This window comes from Prinia subflava, chromosome 27, assembly GCF_021018805.1.
Source record: "Prinia subflava isolate CZ2003 ecotype Zambia chromosome 27, Cam_Psub_1.2, whole genome shotgun sequence".
Lineage (NCBI taxonomy): Eukaryota > Metazoa > Chordata > Aves > Passeriformes > Cisticolidae > Prinia > Prinia subflava.
In genome coordinates, this window is record NC_086273.1 from 794,145 (window position 1) to 816,485 (window position 22,341).

General features: G+C 52.7%; 1 protein-coding gene and 1 long non-coding RNA gene across 2 annotated transcripts; both read left to right on the forward strand.

Annotated features, from left to right (window-relative positions):
• Positions 1–427: 427 nt before the first annotated feature.
• LOC134562385 (uncharacterized) lies at positions 428–3,397 on the forward strand. Its single transcript, XR_010083155.1, has 2 exons — positions 428–960; positions 2,071–3,397. It is a non-coding gene; the product is annotated as an uncharacterized LOC134562385 (long non-coding RNA).
• Positions 3,398–8,373: 4,976 nt separating this feature from the next.
• Positions 8,374–21,569, forward strand: LOC134562295 (decreased expression in renal and prostate cancer protein-like). The gene is made up of 5 exons (XM_063419680.1): positions 8,374–8,550; positions 13,974–13,980; positions 14,077–14,707; positions 19,300–19,375; positions 19,743–21,569. The coding sequence occupies exons 1-5, from the start codon at positions 8,374–8,376 to the stop codon at positions 19,773–19,775; spliced, it is 924 nt and encodes a 307-aa protein (XP_063275750.1). The 3' UTR covers positions 19,776–21,569.
• Positions 21,570–22,341: the final 772 nt, after the last annotated feature.

A 22,341-nucleotide genomic window follows, 5' to 3' on the forward strand; every position in this document is an offset into this window, starting at 1 on the left:
CCCCGGGGGCCGTGTCCCCCGGTCGGAGCGCGTGTGACTCCCCCATGTCCCCCCATGCCGGGGTCACCCCCTTTTCTCTGCCCACAGCTCCTGACCCAGCTCCTGCTCCCCCCTGGGACAGGCTTTGGGGAGCCCCCCAGGACCCCCTGGAATCCCCATTCCTGGGCACTGGGACCCCCCCGCATCTCCTTATCCTGCACCCCCTTATCCTGCACTGACACCCCCCTGCACCCCCTTTCCCGGGGATCCTCCTCTCTCAGCCCCTGCACCCCCTGTTTCCCTCAGTCCGGCCACCCCCGCACCCCCATTCCCGGCCAGCCCGGGGCACCGCACCCCCGCCCTCCTTTTCCTGGGAAAGCCGAGCTGGGCACGGGGCTCTGCAGCCGCTCGGGGATTGATGATCACCCGAAGGAAAGGGAGAGAACAGGAGAGAGCCAGAGCAGGCCATTGGCAATCAGGGATGGCAGTCCTAGCGCCCAGTCCTGCTCCGCCGGGGGCGGGAGCCGCAGCCGCAGGAAAAAAAGGATCCGCTGCTCCCGGTGCTTGCCGGGCTTTGGCCGAAGGCAGCGGGTTCCAGGCTGGGTTTGAGCGCAGGCCCCGGGAGCTGAGCACAGCCCGGCCCGGGGGTCCCGCAGTGCGTGGCCGAGGAGGGTCCCGGGGGATGCCAGGAGGGGATCCCGGGGAATTCCCTGGAATTCCGCCCTGCCCTCCCCCCGCGCTCCCTCGGGCACTTTCGCTGCCGCCTGCCCCGCCCTGCGCCGCCGGGATCTGCCCAGAGACCGGGGACGTCACTAAACACCCGCGCTGCCATTGGCGGGCAGCAAAGAGCGGCGCCAATGGCGGGGCCGGAGGCGGCTCTGGGGGCGGGGCCGGCGCTGTGGGCGGGGCCGCAGCGGAGCAGCGCGATGGCTCCAGCGCTGGGGCCGGGGGCGCTCCCGGGGCCCCGGGGGGCGGCGAGAGGTGAGGGGGACCCCCGGCACCGGGACTCTCTGATCGCCCATTGCGGAGCACCGAGGGGCCCCTAAACCCCCATTCCTGGGCACCGCCATCCCCCCGAACCCCCATTCCCGGGCATGGGTTCCACCCTGCACCCCCTCATCCAGCACCAACCACCCCCGCACCCCTTTCCCGGCCATCCTTTCCCAGTGGCGTAGCAGCCAAAAGTCCCTGCCTACCACGGGGGAGACCCAAGTTGGATTCTCTCTGAGAACCAGAAAGGCAACCACCACCGGGAGGAGATTGTTTTGGGAAAGGATAGCTGTTTTGCCACGATTGTTTTGGGAAGAAACTTTCCTAAGAAACTTTTCCCTTGGGAAAGGAGTTAGCAGCGACCAGCAGGCAAAAATCTCTAAGGCCCAAAAATACCAGGCCCACAAACCGCCTGCCACCCCCCGCCCCCATCTTACAGGTTAATGGTGAAGGGAAGCTCAGCCCAGATATCCTGGGGGGTCCCTGGGTTGTGTGAGGTTTTTTTGGGGGGGGGGTGGGTGGCGATGTTTGGAGAATGAAAAACTCCAAAGCTGAGTGGAAAATGCCCCTTGAGGGGACACTGGGGGGTCCCAGTGGCAGCTGCAGGCACAGGCAGCCTGGAGGAGCAGAGCCCTGTGACCCCCAGGACCCCAAAGTGGGGAGCCCAGAGGGGGGGGAGCGCTGCCATTCGTGGGACCTACAACAACCTGGAGAGGGGCCGGGGAGACTCCTTGGACCCCCTGCACCCCAAATCAGACAATAAGGGGAGAAAGGGACCCTGGGACCCCCCAAACCCCCAGCATCCCTAAGCAGGGAGATGGAAAAGGGGGGATCTTCTTGGATTCCTGGGACTCCCAGCAGCCTGGGGAGGGCAGGGACCGAGTAGACGGGGGATCCCCAAGGCAAGTGTGACTCCAGCAGCTGGAATAGGGGGACACCAGAACCCCAGATGGGAGAGACCAGAGACAGGGAACTCCTGGGAGGCATTTTCAGGGCTGAATCTTGGGGTTTGGGAGGTTTATGTGGACTGCAGAGGCCGCTGCATTGTAGAGATGGACTTGGGCAGAGGGACCTTCAAAGTCAATGTTTTCCCCAAACCAGGATTTCTTATTCCCAAACCTTGCCAGATGGAGAAGGAGGCTGTGAGGAAGAGGAAGATGTCCCGAGACACCCATGCAGTTGAGGAGGAAGTCACTGCCCCTTTCCCCTCTCTCCTGCTCCATCTCTCAGCCCAGCATGGCCCCAGCTGCAGGACAACCCCGCTGCCGACGCCGTCCTGCCGGGGATGGACTGGGGGGATCTCCTTCCCCTTCCCTCTGGCACGGAGGCAAATCCCATCCTCTCCTTGTCCTTCCTCCCCCAGACAAGGAGCTGAAGAAAGAGACCAGGGAGGACAAATCCCCACGGCAGAACCTTGTGGAAGAGGCCCTTTTGAGTGACTCCACGGCACAGGAATCCAATGGGGAGGAAAAGCCCTGGAGATCCCTCAGGAGAAGGGGCTGCAGACCCATCCCAGGGTGCTCTGAGGAGGAAAGACCCACGCTGTGCCAGGAAGGTGGATGGAGATCAAGCCAAAGCTTGGAGCTGGTGCTCCATGAGCAGCTTCATTACAGGAGAAGCCCTGCAAGTCCTTGCAGTGTGGGAAGAGCTTCAGCACAAAGTCCAACCTCACCCACCACCAGAGGGTCCACACCAGGGAACGGCCCCAGGAGCGTGGGGAACGTGGCAGGGACTGCAGAGACAGCTCCAACCTGATCAAACACCACATGAACTACAATGGGGAGAGGCCCCACGAGTGTCCCCAGTGTGGGAAGAGGTTTCACACCAGCTCCCATCTCCTCATGCACCAGTGGATTCACACGGATGAGAGGCCCTTCTGCTGCAGGAAGGGCTTCAAGCAAAACTCCATCCTCGTCGCCCACCAGCACATCCACACCGGGGAGAGGCCCCACGAGTGTCCCCAGTGTGGGAAGAGCTTCACCCACAGCTCTACCTTGACCAAACACCAACGGATCCACCTGCAAGGGAAGCCCTGAGAGTGCCCTGACGGTGGGAAGAGCTTCGTGTGCTGCTCCAACTCCACCCCCATCAGAGGACTCCTGTTGGGAAGAGCCCTGGTCGAGTGGTCCATGCTGAGAAAACACCTGGCTGCTGGTCTTCACATCCTGCTGGGTCTCCACAGGCACCTGGATGAACACAGGGGCAGGAACATCCATCAGGACTTGCATCAAAATTGGGAATTCCTTGGAAAGAAGTGATTTGTTGACTTTACACCCCAAACAATCTCATCTACTCTGTCCAATTGGTTCCTCTGATGGCATCAAGCAGTGTTGCATGATCTTGGAGGTCTTTTCTGTCTAAATAATTTCCATCTTCATCCTATGAAAACAACCCAAAATGTGGTAAAAATACAGAAATGAAACAAAGAGATTTAAAGCTGCACCATTTTCTGGGATTTGGGGTTAGTCCAACGGAGTAATTTAGAGGATTTGCACATTCTGGGACTGTCAAGGCCAGCCAGACATGTCTACAATCTCCTAGGTGTGTGGGCAAAACGTGTCCACCTGAGCCCATCAGCTCTCCAGGAATTCTGGTTGGTTGTCCCAGTCCCTGGCCTGGGTGTCCCTATGTGGGGTGTGCCCCCTGAAGTGCCCAAATCACTGCCGAAGTGCCCGAGATGCTTCTGGCTGGAGATGTTCCTGTCCACCAACCTCTCCTGGTCAGTCCAATAAGGAGTTGGAAAAGGGAGTTTTGGAGCTCCTGGGGAAACTGGGAGAGGCTTTTGTGGCTCTTGGGGACATTTGTGGTGCTGGGAGGGGCCTTGGCAGGGTCTGTGAGGGAGGTTTGAAATCCTGGTCAGGCTGAGTGACTTGGAGAAAATTTGGGTGGATCTTGGTGGGGGAAGGGAAAGGGATTTTGGTGGTTCTTGGGGTCATTTCTACTGCAGGGAGTATAAATGGGGTCCTGGCCAGGAGCTGTGGGGTGGTTGAGGGGAGCAGAAGTGGCTGTGGGGTAAGGAGGGAGTTTTGGGACAGTTGTGACACTCCCAGACCCCCAAAGTTGCCACCAGACCCCACCCCCAAGATGGTGCGGGGGGTTGGAGGCTCCATGTCGGGGTTCATCCTCCTGGTGCTGCAGGAGGTGAGAGGGGGTCCTCAGGGTCCGTGTGTGTCCCCCCCAGAGCGTGTGTGACCCCCCAATCCCAGTGTCACCCCCTTTTCCCTCCCCACGGGGCTCCTGTCCCAGCTGCTGCTGCCCCAGGAGGGAATTTGGGGAGGGGGCAGAGGGGGTGTGCAGCCCCCACTGGGGGATGACCCCGGCCCAGCCCCTTTGTTTAGCACCAAGCTGGGCTTGGGGCCGCAGGAGGGAGAGGCCCAGGGGAAGCAGATCCTGCAGGTGGGACAGGCCTTGGGGTCCGGGCAAGGTCCTGCCCTGCACACCTGGCTCAGGTGTGACCCTGCCCCGGGAAGGGAGCGGGACATTCCCATCCCCATGGATCAGGGCTGGGAGCAGCACTTGGAGCACAGACATGGAAATACTGGGAGTGACGGGTGCCACACTGAGGGATACTGGGAGTGACTGGGAATGATGGGTGTGTGCTGGAGGCAACTGGAATATACTGGGAATGAATGAGATCATGCTGGGAGCAACTGGAACCACACTGGGGCAACTGGAAATGCATATGCTGGGGGGAGCTGGGATATACTGGGGGTGCCTGGAATGATACTGGAGGGGACAGCACTGGGAACAGCTGTGGCTATACTGAGGGACAACTGGGAGCCACTGTGTCTATACTTGAGGCCATTGAGATCATAATGGCAGTAACTACAAAAACCCACCAAAAACTGCATGGAAAGTGACCCAAGAGCCCCAAAATCTGCCTGCCTGAAGCCCTGCTCCATCTCCTCCCCATCCCTGGATCTGGCCCTGTCAGTTCTGTACTCAGTGGTACTTCCAGCCCTGAACCCCCTCATCTACAGCCTGAGGAACCAGGAGCTCAAGGCTGCAGTGTGGAGACTGATGGCTGGATGGTTTCAGGAACATTAAACTGCTGGCCAAATCCTGGATATTACTTCTAATAAAAGCCATCTTTGATACTTGGTGGTTTATTTTGGAGGTTCTTTTTCTCTGTTATACTTTTTAAATCTTGTCCAAAAAGAAATGTCATTGTTCGTGCCATTTCTCATTTTGTTTCTCTCCACTTTCCCTGTGGCCACAGACTGTGTCAATGAGGGGCTGCGCTCTTGATGGCTTCAAAGGCACTAAAGGATCCCCCACCAGTTTTCTGCAGAGATGCCCCTTTGGTTCCCTTCTCTGCAGCTGCAGCAGCAATGTCTGTGTGCAGAGCTGGGGCAGATCAGTGCTGGCACAGCAGCTGTGCCCAGCAGCAGCAGCAGCACTTGGTGTTGCCAGTGCTGCTGCCGTGGCCCTGCCCCGCTGCCCTCCTGGCCCTGCTGTTGCTGTAGGGCCTGAGTGCTCTCGGGGCCGGGCACAGGGCTGGGGGTGGCAGTGCCGGGGCTGCAGCAGGGACAGGCCATGGGCACTGCTGGGGCAGCGCTGATGCCTCAGGCCAGGGCCTGGGGGCTGCAGGCTCCTTGCCCAGGCTCTCTCCAGAACACGGCCAGGCCAATGCTCAGCACAGAAAAGCCCCGTCAGCAGCCCCAGGCTGGCCGTGGGCAGGCTGGGGGCAAACAGCATGGCTGGGGCTCTGCAAGGTCCCTGGGGGAGACGGGAAGGAGCAGCAGAGCAGGGGCTGATCCATCCCCACTGCACTGGACACCCCAGGGCAGCGTCCCAGAGCGGCCTCATGCACCTGCCAACAACATCCCCCCTCTGCAGCCCTGGCCTCTCCCCCAGCTCACACAGGGGCCGCATCCTTGCAGGCACAGCCACGGCAGCACTGCCTCAGGAGCCCCTGTTTGCACTGCACAGAGCAGGCGTCAGCACCGCCGTGGTGTTGGTGTGGGGAGATGAACCTGAGGGAGCACAAATGCCATCAGCCCCTGGGGCCAGCAAGGGCTGGGGGACAGCAGGGAAACCACTCAGGTTTGTGGTGGCCTCTGCAGTCAGCCAGAAAGTTTGTTCCCATGAGCTGTGAGTTTCCTGTACCACTGCAGACGTTGTTGCTCTGAGCCAGGACTGCCTGGCAGCCACTCCCACACTGCCCTAAGCATTTCCTTTGCTTCACCTTGGCTTTCCTTATTCTCCCTGCTACAATTTTCTTCCTCTTGCCCACCCCTCTTCTCTCCCCTGAAAACATCCCATCCTTGGTTACCCTTTCCTCTCTGGCTCCACTGCCCATTTCTTTTCCTGAGTTGGCACCATGGGAACATCCCTTGGGGAGCAGGATCATCCTCCAAGAGCTTCAGGAATTGTCTGCAGGCTCCTGCAGTGCCTCCTGCTGCTCCCTTGCCAGAGGCACCACAGCCCAGGAGGCACATCTGGCCTGCTGTGTCTGGCTGTGGGGCTCCCTGCTCTGGGCAATGAGGAGGGGCTGCAGAGGCTCTGCAGGACTGACAGGATGGGCTTTGGGGCTGTGAGGAGAAGCTGAGATACCTGGGCTGCTGCACCTTCTGATGAAGAGGCCCAGGGCTCATCCTGAAATTGCTGCAAGGGTGGTTTCAGAGAATCCCAGAATCAGCAAGGTTGGAAAAGGCCTTGGACATCATCAACTCCAACCCATGCCCTGACACTGCCTTGTCTCCCCTGAGCCTCCTCTTCTCTAGGATAAACAAGCCCAGCTCCTTCAGCTGCTCCTCACAGGACTTGTGTTCCAGACCCCTCACCAGCCTTGTTGCCCTTCTCTGGACACGCTCCAGCCCCTCCATGTCCTTCCTAAATTGGGGGGCCCAGAACTGGACACAGCACTCGAGGTGCTGCTCAACCAGTGCCCAGAACAGGGGAAGAATCCCTGCCCTGCTCCTGCTGGCCACACTGTTCCTGATCCACGGGAGTGCCAATGGACAAAGTCTGATTGATTGTCAGCAATGAAGGGTCTTGATGAAGACAAACCCCAGAAACTGTAAACCAGGCTCAACTTTCCAGAAATTCCTTTTGACCGGGTTTAGCTGCATCCCCCAGGCTCAGGATCAGCACTATATTTGCAGGTTTTGCTTTGCATCATCAGCCTGCCCAGACTCTGCTCAGTGTTTCACAAATGGACAAGACAATGGATCTTGTGCCAAGGCTTCCTTTCAAACAGCAGCACCTGGATCAGAATGACAAAAAACCAGGAAAAACAAAGAAAGTATACGCCAGTTGGAACAGAGGCAGTGTTCCACCATCTTCCCCTCCACCGGTATTGATTTTGTACATTTAGAGACAAAGCTGGCTCTGGAGCTGCCATCTCTCAGTCCCTGGTGCTGTTTGCTGCCCCTCAGCCCTGAGTGCCACTGCTCTGCCTGCCTGCTGTCCCTGTGGGGCTGGGGATGCTCAGCCTGCAAAGAGAGGGCCATGGGGAGGCCTCAGTGCAGCTGTGCAGGGCTGGGAGGGTCCCACAGCAAAGATGGGCACAGAGTGTTCAACAGGGCCTGTGCAGAGAGGGCAGGGGGGGATGGCTTTGCACTGCAGGAGGGCGACTGGAGTTGGGAGTGGAAGTTGAAGGAAGATGTTCTTTTCCACTGAGGGTGCTGAGGCACCGGGCCAGGCTGTGCACAGAGGCTGTGGATGCCCCATCCTTGGCAACATCCAAGGTGGGAACAGGGCTCTGAGCAACATGGTCTGGGGCAAGATTGCTCAGGTTGGAGCAAGATGATCTTCAGGGCCTCTTCCAAGGCCAACTGCTCAGGGCTTCCATCATTCTCTGGTTGCCAGTGTCCACTTTGGATCCCCCCTGCACTCCTGGGAGCTGTGATGTCACAGTCCATGTTCCAAGTGGAACTGGCAGCATCCAGCAAAGAGCACAACACAACCACTGGCCGTTGTGTCAGCCCAGCCTTCACCCTGCTCCAGGAGCACTCCTGTCACCCTGCTTGTCCTCTGCTCCCTGAGACCCCATCAGGCCCCAAGCTCCCTGGATTGGCTGGATTGTGCCATCCATTCCTGCAAGATGCTCACTTTGGTTCTGGTGAAGGTACGTGGTCATTCCATGGAGATGGACACCCCTGGACTTCCTGGCTTGGCTAGAGCTCTGTGGGGATTTTGTGGGACAGGGACCCCACTCTGAGGTTTTGTACCCTCTGCAGGCTGCATCAGTCCTGAAAGCTGGCTGTTTTCTGGAGTTGGCCATCCGTCTCTGCTGCTGGATGCTCACGGTTGTCCCAACGAAGGTACGGTGCCATTCCATGCAGGTGGACACCCCTGGACTTCCTGGCTGGGCTGCAGCTCTGTGGGCATGGTGTGGGACAGGGACCCCACTCTGAGGTTTTGCTACCTCTGCAGGCTGTGAGAGAGACAGAGGAGGAGATGGAAGTGGATTTACAGATGGATAGAGAGGAAGAGATGGAAGTGGATGGAGATGAGCCTGGAGAGGAAGAAATGGAGGTAGATGTTGAAGAGGAGAAGGAGGAAGAAATGGAGGTAGATGTGGAAGAGGACATTGAGTACATGGAGGTTTATGTCAAAGATGAGGAGGAGCCCATGGTATTGGGATGAAGACCGTGCCAGCAGCAGGACAGGCATGTGCTCCCCACAGGCAGAGTGGGTCCCCTGCTGCCAGGCTGGGGCTGGGCTGGGTGCTCCCTGCTCAGGGACACGGTGCCCTCTGCACTGGATCCTGGTGCCCGTCCCCGGCCTGCCCTGGGCTTGCTTTGGGCCTCACAAGCCCCGTCCCAGCTGGGGCACAGCCCCCAGCCCCAGGCAGGCTCAGTTCTGGCAGCAGAGACCCGCTGTGCCAGCCTGTGCCAGCCTGGGAGCACATGGAACAGCCCTCGTGCCTGACTTGCACTCTCTTTTCTTCCAGGTGTGACAGACATCCCAGGACAGAGATGCCACCCTTCTGTATATATGTTTTTGACTTTGTTGTTGGTTTTAGGATATGGGTGTTAAGTTTTGTCTTCTGTAAATACGTTTCATATCTATTTGTTCGATATGTTCTTCTGTAAATATGTTCTATAGACTGTTGTTGTTACAAATATTCTTACAATGTAAATATGTTCTGCAGTTTATGTTTGTTGCTGTTCTTCTGTAAATAAACAATCTTTGTTTTACACAGCTCGCTTCTCTTTGCATTTGCTTTGGGCACAGGCAGCATTTGCAAAGTTGTGGTCTCCTGTCCTGGGTTGAAAAATGTAACCAAAAATGTGTATTCTATTTTCATTTGTTGAAACCAGTTGGGACATATTGTTTTTCTATCCTTTTCCAGCCTTTTCCTCCAAGGGACATCACCTTTTAATGGGCCATTGAAGGCCTCTCCCATCACTGACAACATTAGTTCATTCCATTGTGAGATGCTGCACCCACAGTGGGAGGAGCCCAAAGCCTTTCCACCAGCGTAAAACCTGCAATCCCAAACACTGATGGAGCTGGTTTTGTGCGGAATTCTCAGAGGAAGACTGGACCCATCTCACCAGCACTGGACCCTTTGCTCTACAGGCTCACCTCTACTCCACAGCAAATCTTCTGTTACTCCAGGAAGACGTATTTGGACTTCCAACACCCTGAGAACAGGGTGTCAGGTCATATCTCTGACTCTGTCAGGGTTTTCTAGGACTTTTCTTTGTTTGCTTGTTTGTTTTTTTCTACTACTCCTTTTGATTGGGATTTTTTTTTTTTTTTTTACTACTCCTAGTAAAAACCAGTTATTCCTATTCCCATACTTTAGCCTGAAAGCTTCTAATTGCAAAATTGTAATTTGGAGGGAGGGGAGGATTTTTTACATTCTCTATTCCAAGAGAAACTTCACTTTTCCCTGACAGATATCTGTCTTTTTAACCAAGATAACCACACACCTCTCAGAGCTGTCCCTTCTATCCAGCTCTCCCCGTCACTTCACAGACTTCACTCCAAGCAGTTTCTGAGAGGGCTCAGTAGCACATGGCATTTCATCCTGCTTCTTCGTCATCTTCTCCTGAGCTGTCTCCACACACGGTGTGTGGGCTCTGACCCAGCACCAACGTGCCACCTCCCTGACACTGGGCTTCAGGTCACAACTTTTCATCCACAGCAGCAAAGAAATGATTCCCACTGGGTCCCACACAGCTTCTGGGCACTTGGTGTGCCTGCAGCTCCAGCCCCAGCCCTGGTGCACAGGAATTTCAGGAGGAGATCCACAGAAGGCATCAGCCATGGACAGAAAAAACCAGCAGTTTGCATGGCCCAAATCCCCACAGCACTCAAAACTGGGGGAACCCAGCCTCTGCATTGACACTTTGGCCTCTGTGCCTCACTTCTCCTCTCACTGAATTCCCCCCAGCTGCCCTCATGCTCACATTGCCAAGATCCTTCAAAGCAGCATGAGGAGCAGGGATAGATGATGGGAACTGTCCCAAGGCTCAACAAGGTTTCTCTTCTCAGGCCTGCCAAGTCCAGCCAAGGAGAGAGGAAAAGCCTGCATGAAAGAGATGTGCAATCAAAGCAGTAATCAAATTTAGGTCTAATAAGAGGAGAAGCTGAGGAGGTTTTCAGTCTTTGGAACAAGATCAGCAGCCCCAGGCACAGGAGGGATGCAACATTTTCCCCGCTGTAACAGCTCCTTGATGCAAATTGCATCTCAGATCCTTTCCCCGCAACCCTAGGACCTGTTCGGCCACCAACATGGTGCTGAATTTTAAAGCATAGTGGAAGCTGGTTAGAGTGGTGGTTTGCAAATAAAAATCACAGAGCACAGGTTGGAACCACCAGTAAGAGCAAAGAGAGTCAGAGCCTGGCCCTGGGGTGCAGCACAGCCGCACGACACATGCCTTAATCTGTAAGAAATTAAAGAATTTGCCACTTGTTTTCCTCCCACAGGAGATACAGAAGGTGCTTGTTGGAATCCCTGCCTCCTTCATGCTGCATCAGTGTGCAGGACAGCACAAGGATGAGGATTACAGCACCTGCTGCTGCTGCTTCCATCTCTTGCCTCAAATCTCACCAAAATCTATCACTCTTGGGCCTTCCCAAAGCCTCAGATTCCCTCAGTCCTTGCAGGATTTCAGTGCTGAGGAGCAATGACGAGAGATAAAGGCACTTGCAGAGATCAGAGATGCAATTGCTGCCCGAGGTGCATTTCCCTGCCCAGGTTAGTGCCTCTAAACCCACCCAAATCAGCCCCTTTGACAACACCAAGCCAACTGCAGAACATCAGGGCCTACAAATGGTTGGAAATGCCATTTTTTAATATTTCTCTCCTGCTCTGCCATTTCATGATGCCATTAAAAGGGTTTACCCCATCACTCAGGAGCTGCAGCAAAATCTTGGTAACCATCTTCAGATGGACTTCTAATGCTGAGCAAATAAAAGGCAATTTTACTTTGTCTCCAATGAATGAAATTTCACCTCAATCAGACAAACTCTGTGTTTTGAGATTAGCCAGGTAGTAATGACTGCCAGGTCCCCAAGCCTGGATGTCAAACTGCAAACTGCCCTAATATTGGAAAGTTGAATTGATTTGGTTTTAGGTACAAGCTTCTTTTGTCTCAAAAGAATTGGGGTCCATAGAATTGCATTTGCAAGCACTGGACTCAGACCAGCCACAAAGAGCACAAGAGATGGGAAAGAAATAAAAACAGAGATTTCTAAGGAGATGGAAACTGAATGCTGAGTTTTTGCCATGATAGAAAGTTTCATCAATTATCATCTTCTAGCTCCTTGCCTTCACTTGTGTGGCCACCACTGAAGACACTCACAGATAAGAAAATGTTTGTCCTATTGAAAACTGGGGCTAGAAGTAGAAAAAGGCTCAGAGAGCTGAATTAAAAGACAACAGAATGAAAAGAGCTGCCTTAGAATAGCAAGATATGATGGACAACAGGAATGGCTGAAGCCAGCAGAGATAAGTCCAAGAACTATTCATGCTACACAGATTTCTGAGAAACACCCCAATAATCCTGAAACAATGTTTTGTCTTACTTTCAACATAAATAATTTGATTATTTTGCTCCAAATGATAAGGGAATCGAATTTGGCTCCCTCAGCTTCAAAACAAGTGTTTCTTCCCAGTTCTTCACAAAAAGGGACCAAAACACTTGGTTGCAGCAAACTGAAGAAGTTTCTTTCCCCCTGAGCTGCACAACAGGAGACAATTTTGTTGCCAAGAGGCAACAAAACCCCAGGCAATTTCCAGTTCTTTTAGTTGAAGGAAAAAGCTCAGAGGATCACAGCTGTGGCAGACACAGAGTGGGAGGAGCAGGGGATCTGCTGGGGGTTTTTGGGGTGGGGTGGGGGACAGATTAAAGAAATGTTCAAGCTAAACCTGTCAGAGCTCAAGACTCCATCCCTCAGAGGAGAAACGCCATTTGACTCAAATACCATTCAAATAAAAAAACCAAACAAACCGTTGAGGCATTCCCCAAGCTCAGCTGAGCCATCAGGCACAGCCCAAATCACTCTGCAGGCCCAGGGCAGCAGGTCCCTGGCATGGCTCTGGGATGCTCCCTTGGGAAGCCGCCTGCATCGCCCATGGGATTCACAAGATCTGCTTCTAAAGACCCCAACATCCAAAAGACTCCACATTCAAAGCCTTTCATTGGGGTTTCACTTCTCCATCTGTCTGTTGTCACTAGGCAGCTGCTCCATGTCAACACACTCCTGATGGGTGCAGATTTTCTCCGAATTTCCAGCCTGAACAGGAACTTATTTCCATTCATTCTTCTGCAAGTACTGGGAGCTTGGACCTGATTTGCTCTTCCTCTCCTGGTGTGCATTTGGGCACATAAAGTGCCAAAGCCAAGAGCATTTCCTTCCTTAAATTATGTCATTTGTCCTTATTATTTCCTTCGCATATTGTTGCATGAATTTGGTGCTAGCTCAACACTGAGAAATTTGACAGCACAAAGTCGTTTTCACACCGACTTCTCTGAGCTCTGGACCAAGCCTGCAGAGAAGGAAATACAGCAAAAAATTCCAAAGAGAGGACCTAATAAAGATAATACAATGCCACATGCCTGTGTGTGCTGCAGGGAAGAACAGTGATGCTTACTAAATCACTACAAACAATTAAAGCAGCAGATGGGAGGAAGACTGCGCTATCGTTTTCAGCTCCCCAGTCCTCCTCTGCCCCCGGCATGAATTTCATAAAGCACAAATCCCTCAGCAGAAATCCCTCAGCAATTATTTCCTGCTCATGGAATGCAGCTGGCAGACACCCAGGCTTTCCTGGACAGAAAAGGAGAATTTGCCTTGATGTTTTTCCCAGCCATGCAGCTGTGATGTCAAATCCACCCTCCCTGCCCTGCCAGGAGATTCCTGAAGTGACATGTTCCTGTGGGGTGACAATGCTCTGGAGAAGCACAGAGATCTTTGTGTCAGTGAATGGAAGCCCCACAAGAGCAGATCCCCAATTCAGGCTCCATCTTTGTTCACAAGCAGTTTCCAGCAGAAAATTCTCAGTGATTGCATTTCTCCAGAACAGCACATTTCAAGCACATTTTTCCCTTGAGCTTTTCTGCCTTCCACAAAAGCAGCATGCCCAGGATTGCTTTGGAGAAGAGCAAATAGCTCCATCACAAAGAGGAGCACCAGGAAACAGAGCAAAACCAACAGCCAAGACCATCCAAACCCACTTATCAGCCCAGTGCCACATCTCCTGGACTCACCTGAATGCTCAGGGGAGTCTCAAAAGCCAACTGTTTTCTGAGAAACAGCTGTGCAAAATAAAGGTAAATGGCAGGGGCAATCAGCCCCACACAAGCACCTCTGACAGGGTGTTATGGGTTAACACGGTTTGGTTTTTTAGTTAAAGAATAATGGGACTATTGCTCTGTCAGGACCTTGGATTTCTTTAGAAAAGCCAAGGACTTATCAAGCGCCAGTTCTTGACTATTGCCATGTGGTTTGACCACTGAGAAAACAGAATGCGACTTTTGGTAATAGCCATATAAAACGGAGGCTTTGTTGGAGCTCTCCCTCTCTTTTCTCCCGGTGAGCCGCCAGGTAACGTCGTGGGCCATGGCAGGGCCCGGCTTAGGCCCGCTCCGCCTTGGGCGGCCGGGCCCGGCCCAGCCGGGTCTCTGTGAGCCGCTGCCGCAGGGAGCGGCCCGGGCAGCCGAGCCCAGCTCCTCTTCTCTCCCGGCTGCCGCAGGGAGCGGCCCGGGCAGCCGAGCCCAGCTCCTCTTCTCTCCCGGCTGCCGCAGGGAGCGGCCCGGGCAGCCGAGCCCAGCTCCTCTTCTCTCCCGGCTGCCGCAGGGAGCGGCCCGGGCAGCCGAGCCCAGCTCCTCTTCTCTCCCGGCTGCCGCAGGGAGCGGCCCGGGCAGCCGAGCCCAGCTCCTCTTCTCTCCCGGCTGCCGCAGGGAGCGGCCCGGGCAGCCGAGCCCAGCTCCTCTTCTCTCCCGGCTGCCGCGGGGAGCGGCCCGGGCAGCCGAGCCCAGCTCCTCTTCTCTCCCGGCTGCCGCAGGGAGCGGCCCGGGCAGCCGAGCCCAGCTCCTCTTCTCCCCGGCTGCCGGCGGGGGACACGGGGGGCTCTGGCTCCGCAGGGCTGGCCGCAGGCTGGATCAGATCGAGGGGTGGGTAAGAAAGCATCCACCCGCCTCCTCTCCCGGCAGGGCTTTGAGATCTTTGCAGCTGCCGCCCGGCAAGAACCACACGAGCACCGCAGGCCTGGGCAAGCTTCAACTCTTTCCTGCCAGCAAATGGAACTCCCAGAGCACCAGCCCTTCCTGAGGTGAGAACAGACAAAGTGATTGGACTATAAAGGGACATAGCATGAAACTTCAAGTCATTGAAGAGTGGGTGAAAAGACTGTTTGGAACAAAGGAGGAGTGGGCTAATTTGGCTGGATGTCTCTAGTAAACTATGGATAATGGACATTTTTCTTGAGACATAGGAATGCTGTTGGGGGCAATAAAAGCTCTAGTTAAAAGTGATAGGAAGCTCTTTGTTCCTAAGGAAAAGAAGATTTTTTTTTAGTTATTGAGATGAAGATGATTTTGGAAATTGAAGAGAATCTTTGTTTTATACTAGAAAAGGCATCCTTAAACAGTACCCCTAATAAGCAGATGTGGCCCATATGCAGTGTTGGGAAAGCTGCTGTTGGGAAGGAGCTCACAAAGGCAGGTTCTTGGGCTGTCTTTGTGAGAGATGAGACCCACAAGACAACTTTTATGTTGTTAGTGGAGAAATTCCATAGAAGGTTGTAAGAGAGACTCCTTTCCTAAAAGAACTGATGAAAGATTATATTTGAACGGTGAAACTGACTGAAAGCTACAAGTTTTGTCTCTTTATGTTCTATGTGATAAAGTAAACCATTGGTGGAGGTTGTGAGAGTGCTTTGAAAGCTTTCATTTAATTTTTTTTCCCTCTTTCTTTTAGTATGTGTTAATATTTTTTTTATCTTTCCGTTGAGCCTGTTTTGCCTTTTCTCCTAATCTTATTTTCACAGTAAGAAAATATTTAAACCTCTACATAATTTGGGGTTTCTGTCCAGTTTTGAATTTAAAACCATTACAGGGTTGCAGCTAACCTTCCCATGGCAAGCGCTGCATCTCCTCTGCCCCTGGAGCACTGGGGCTCTGTGCTTTCCTTCTTTGGTATGGAACTGTTTTTCTCCCGGCACAAATGGCCAAAACTGGGATTGCAGCTCCAAGTTTCTGTATATCCAAGGGTTGTTCCCATATGAAATTTGCCAGGACAGACAGCTCTGGCTGGCCTTGGCCTCTTGGGGCCACCTTGCATCTGTCTTTGAAACACAGTGGGGCTTTGCTTTTCTTCCCATGGGGAAAAAAAAAAAAAAGCATCTTTCAAGGCCAGGAGTCCATGGTCAAAATTGGGAATCTACCTCCAAAAATCCATAGATCCAAGTATAGCTCCCAGATAAAATCTGCCAGGACTGACAAGTCTAGCTTCCCTTGGCTTCCTGAGATCCTGCTCTCAGCTGCTTTGAAACACTGGGGATGTGCTTTTCTTCCTGTAGAAAAGAACCATCCTTCTCCACCAGGTGCCCATGGCCAAAACTGGAATTTAGCCTGCAAAATTCCATCTGCCCAAGGACTGCTCTCAGACAAAAGCTGCCAAGACAAACAAGTCTGGCTGGCCTTGGCCTCTGGTGAGCACCTTTCATCTTTCAATACTGGAGTTCTGTGGTTTCCTTCCATGGAAAAGAACTGTCCCTCTTGGCCAGGCGCTCTTGGCCTCAAGCACTTGACCACTGTAAAGGGACAAAGGAGCTCTGTGCAGAGTGGAGGGGAGACTGAGGAGAGCAGAGGAGAGCCCTGGCAGGGATTGAAGGGTGGTTTCAGAGATGGTGGATCCTTTTGACATAGTAGAAAACAGGCAGAGAAAGAAAAGTTTAATGCAAAGGGCAGCTGGGGAGGTCCAGACTGGACACCAGGAGAAAGGAATTTCCCTGCCAGGGCAGGGCTGTGGTGCAGCACATCCCCCAGAAGGAGTCTGGAGCAGCCCAAGGCTCTGTGTGCCCAGGCAGAGGCAGGCAGGACGCAGAGCTGTCAGCAAAGGAAGGGGCCAGCCAGGTGGGGCAGCCGGGGGATGAGGACAGCCTGCAGGGACAGAGGCGCAGGGCATGGACACCGTAGGACAGCCTGGGCTGCACAGGGCACAGGGATGGGCAGCAGCTGAAAGGCCCTGACAGGGCCAACTCCTGCAGCACTTTGGCCGTGGCTGCTGGGCCTGAGGCCAGGAGGGGACAAGTGACCCTTGCAGGCCTGGGGCCTCACTGCCTCCTTGTCCCTGCTCAGCAGCCAGAAGGCTGAGGAGGCAGTGCCCAGAGACTGTGTGAGGGAAGTAACAATTGATTTCATTTTTCTTAAATAAAGGGTTACAAGAGCCCTTTAGTTTTGCCAGCTGGGGGACCTTTCGCAGGTGGGGGGAGAGTCCTGGGGCTCAGGGGCCCTTCTCTTTGGGGGACACTGAGGATCAGGGGATCTGGGCCTGCTGCTCTGGGCAGATGAACCTGCCAACATCACCGCCTGCTGCTTTGGCTCCTCCTGGGGCTGGTCCTGCCCTGCAGACATGGGGACACTTGGGGGGTGGCTGTGACCTCTGGGCTGAGCAGCCTCTCCTGTGGCACCTTCCTCCTCCTCCATGGACACTGCAGGGCTGCTGCTGGCTGCAGTCCCCATCTGAGAGCTGGAGCAGCTGGAGCTCAGGTTCTTGGGGCTGGAGGAGCTGGAGCTGGATGTGGAGGAGCTGGAGCTGCTGCTGGCTTCTTGGCTCTCCTCCTCTCTGTCGGCTCAGGCAGGAACAGGACGGGACTGCTGAGGTAGCTGTTCTCAATCATTAATGAAGCATCAGTCTCATGACAGGGGTTGAGACAATTGGGAAAAAGCAACAGCACACAGCCTGCCCGTGACAGACCCTAATTTTTTTTTTTTACAAAGCATCTTAAAAACTTTCCAGCCAGTAGTATACTGCTAAAGCTTACAGACAGTTGTTTTAGCCAATCAATTATAGCACATGTACACCTGCTTCAAACAGTGCTTGCTTGTATGCTTTTCTATTAACAATACACAATACACTTATTAAGCTTAAGACCTTTTCCTCTCTTGTCAGGCATACATTTCTGCAGTGTTAAGATTTATTCACGTCCAATCTAGAAACTCAACCTTTGTTTCCCATGTCCTTGTTAGAATACTGTATCTACTCTAGTTTCAAATTCTTCATGTCAGAAAATTCTGAATTTTCAGCTTCTTCTATCTGAGGCCTGCTTTTTCAGCTCCTAAAATCCTTTTTCCTTTTAGTGTTTCCCACAGTCCTCATCTGCAGCAGCGTGAGAGCGCAGCAGCCTCTGGGCCTCTGAGCTGCAGTGTCTCACAACGCTGTCGATGGTGTCCTGGGCCAGTGGCACTGTGTGTTCCTCCAGGACTGCCTGCAAACTCTGGATCACAATCTCCGGGCCTGGCCCACACGCAGAGCACGCACAGGATGCAGCTCTCTGCCAGCCACCACCGCTCCCCATACATGGCCTCCATCCTTTGGTGCAGCCAAGCCCACACAGGCTCCAGAAGTTCCCATTGCCCAGGGAAAAGCTGTGCCCAGAGCTCAGGCAGAACACCGCCGACAGCTCGGGCTGGTGGCTCTTGAGGAGAAGAGGGATGGGCTGGCTCAGGGACACAGGGACTGTCCTCGCTCTGGCCACCAGGAGCTCTCCCTGCATGCTCATGGCTGCTGGCAGCTCCTCAGGGGCTGGGATGACAATCTCCAGAGACTCGCCTGCCTCGTCAGAACACCTGACAGTCTCTATTGCTCTTGTGCAGAGTGGGCACACAGGATTTATCTGTGCCCACTGCAGGATGCAGTCCCAGCACAAACAGTGGCCGCAGGGCAGAGCAGAAGCCATGTTGTCCCAGTGTCCTGGCAGATGGCACAGTTGCCACCCATCTCTGTGGCCATTCTTGGCCTCAGCAGCACATGGGGAGAGCTGAGCATCAGGGGCTGCTCTCCATTGCTGGTGTCACAGCCTGCAGGACACAGGAGGAAGGAATGGCCAGGCTGCTGAAGAAGGACGCCCCCCAAGCCCCCTGAGCACCGTGGCCACCCCAGGGGGATGTTTTCTTGCACAGCTCACCCTCAGCACTGCAAGCACCTGCAGTGCCTGGCTGCCCCAAGCAGGCAGGGCTGGGCAAACCCTGCTGGTTGCTCTGGGACTGGCACTGGCACCTACCAAGAACAGCCACCACTCTGCACCAGAGAAACCTGGCTCCATCCTCCACACCTCGCAGTCATGCTCAGGAGATCAGGCCAGAGCCAGACAGGCCTCAGCTCTGCCCATGTCTGAATAGAAGCTGGGAGGGATGAGATATCACAATCTGCCTCTCACTGATGTCACCCTGCATCAGCAGGCAATGTCCCCACCAGTGCATGTTGTCAGGAGAAAGAAAAAAATATTTTTTCTTGATTTCAATGTCTACATTTCCATGTTGCTCTCCCTTGGCCATCTGCATCATGTGTCCATGACCTTGTGTCTCATCCTCATTCCTGACACCTTGCTGAGGTTTTCTGTGAGGAGCAGAGTGGTGGCACCAGTCAGCATGGAGTGCCTGTGGCTGGGTGATGCCTCCTCCTGTCACTGCCTTTCCCTGGGCAATGCTGGCATTTGGAGAACCTGGGTGCTGGTGGCCAGCCCTGGGGGAGAGTTTCCCACCCCTGTGGCTTGTGTCCCTGATGCAAGGAGAAGCAGAAAGGAATGTTTTGCTCCAGCTGCATCTACTCCCACTAGGACTTGCCCACAGTGTCAGATTCCTTTCCAATTCCCAATTTTTTTGTTTCTTGAAGCCAGTGCCTTTGTGCTTCTCCTCACAGCCTCAGGAAGGAGCTGCAGTTGTTGTCCCTCCAGAGTGGGGTACAAGGGCCACAGCTGTCCCAGTTTGGGAGACAGGTAAGTGACAAGAACACACCCAGATCATGCAGCAACAGCTGAATTTTATTGTTGGGCACCCCCTTCTATAGGGGCTTCAAATTTCCCTTACAGACAGAATTGGTTAAGGGTCTTAACTCTGCCCAGCTCACTGGCCAATGATATGAGAGCATTCAAAGGGATTGGTTGGGGTCCCCTTTTGGAGTTAGAATCTGACCTATCAGTGACAGGCCTGGCAATTTGTTCACTTCTGTCTTCTAACAAGCTAGGCTGAACGAGTTGGTGTCTGTTAAGCCAAATTTTCTGTGCAGCTGGAGACCAGCTATAGCTGTCACAGTTCCCCCTTTCTGCTTTAAAAAATGCCGTTTTCTTTGTCATCCCTCTGCAGGTGCCTTGCAGACAGGATGACAAGGCAGCATGATGACACAGATGATTCTACCTAACTTGACAAGCCCAGCCTCTCCCAGCCAGTGATGCATCCCACACAGCACTGAAGATGGAACATTCCTGTGGAGGAGCTGTCAAACGGGATTACCAACAATACAGGTTTTCAACTTGGTAACGTCCAGGCTTATTACTTGAGAGTTACAAACTTGCATCTTACTTCTAAAAACAAGAAACCTTTAAGCCTTAGAGCAGTGGGAAAACTAATCAACAGGGAAAACAATCTGTTTTAATTCGGGGTTTAACTCACATCCATAAATAGATAAATCCTCAACTCCTCAGATATGAATGTATCAAATCTTTGTGTCCTTAAAGAGATAAAATTTTTAAATAAACTTGTCAGCCTAAAAAGTCCCAGATCTCTATGCAGTTTCAATCCTTGCTCCTCGATGTCTGCTGGGCATCGGTGGAAGGGCGTTGCCTCTGGTCCCCAGCAGGATGTGGGGCACGGCAGACACACCTGGCAGGGATCCATCATGTTCCTGTGTCCGTACAAACACAACATACCCATGTCCCCATGTCATGAGGTCCCACGGACCTGCCCACTTATTAGTGACAGAATCTTTTAGCAGTACCATAGGTTTAGGTGTCTGAGCATCACCAGATGCCTGCAGTGATAGGAGATTATTTCAAATTACTGTATTCTGGGATTGTTCTGGCACTGTTAAGTGATTCAAGGTATTAACAGCGTTTGCTACTCTTCTCTGTGGGGATTCACCACACGTTCCCTCTTTCTGTTTATCTAAAATGTGGTTTAGAGTGCCATGTGCACACTCTGCAATAGCCTGTCCTGCTGGTAAACGGGGAATACCAGTGTTGTGTGACACACACCAGAGCTGTGGGAATTGTCTCATTTTTGTGATGTGCATGCAGGTCCATTGCCTGTTTGGATGTTATGGGGAATACCCAAAGCAGCAAAGGCTCATCGCCAATGTGCAACGGCATCCCGGCCTCTTTCCCTGGAGTGAACTGATGCCCCCATGGCCGAGGGAAAAGTATCAACTGACACATGCCCATATTTGAAATGTCCAAACTCGGGGATGTGTGTGATGTTCATCTGCCTGATTTGTAAGCTCTTACACCACAGGGATTAACTCCCAGCTGCAGTGGTGCAGTGTGGCCCTGGCAATCAGCACAGGCACTGACTATGGTATGAGCCTCTGTGCTCAGCAACAGAAATTGCCTTTGCAAAGCTCTGACATCTTGGTGGAGAAAGGTGTGTGATGCTTTTGCTTGCACAAGCATGTTTGGTTGTGGGCTGGTGATCTGCTCGTGCATTGCTCTCTGTAATAAAACCTGGGAGATTAGGATGGCTTCTAATGGGAAGGATGTAGTAAGGATGATTTCTTGCTTCAAGGGTATGCAACAACGTTTTTAGTAGGCCAATAATTGTGCATTGCCAATTGCCTTTAACAGAGCTCAGTCTAACCTCTATGTGACATCAGCAACATAGAATCAGTGACAATATTTAAGAGATCACTGGCAAAATGATGAAAACCCATGGCTACAGCACAAATACTAAATAAATTCCAACAAAAATCGTAAAACCATATCACACACAAGAACACACTAACAATTCCGCAAATAAAAAAACAAACACACAAACATAAACCACACAAAATCCCCTACAATTCATACCCTACATCCCCTACCCAACCTACCAAAACTACAAACCTTAAATTTTATATCAATGTTAAAACTATAAAAATCATTAGTATCATTAAACTCTTTTAACAAAACCAAAGTATCTGTCATATTAAAAAAATAAAAACCAAAATATCCAAATTTACAAAATTAAATATAAGGAAAACAATTTATTACATTACAGTAAGCCAATCCCCAAAAAAATTTAAAAAACCCACACTGTTGGGGTGTGCGTTTCCCAGGATGCACAAGGCAGCTTTGGGATGCGACACTTTTCCTCCCCGCTCTGGCTTCGGTGGTCTCGGCCGTTGCTTTTGGGGCGCAGAGATGTATCAGAGGCGAGACGGGTCTTGGGGTAAACTAAGGAGATTTATTACAGGTATAACTGAAGCATAACAACTAAAAGCTGGACCCCAAAGACAGGGAGCACATGTCCCGCCGTGGGTTTTATAGACAGGGCGATACAAAGCAAACAACCAATGAGAATGCACTCAGGGAGGAGTCTAGGGCAGGGAATACAGAACTAAATCCAATGAGAATAGCAGAAGCAGTGTAATGATATAAAACAGCAAATTATATATCGAGTGAGGGAAGATTGGCAAGGAAAATTCTAGAAACAGAGGCAGGGATACAGAGAATTGACACATAACGGCATGTATAATTTAAATCATAACACACAAATGAAATAGAAAGCTAGCCTGAAAACTCAAAGCAAAAACCCACACCACAACACCACCCATTTTAAAATGTTATCTCACCTTTTTCAGATCGTTATGACTGATCTATTTTTAGAAGAAAGAATTACAGAAGACCTCGCCCCTGAGAAGTCACAGCTGTGTTTTGAGAGAGAGGAAAGAATGGGTTTGCTGGTGAGGAGAAGAGCCTGAGGAAGACAGAAC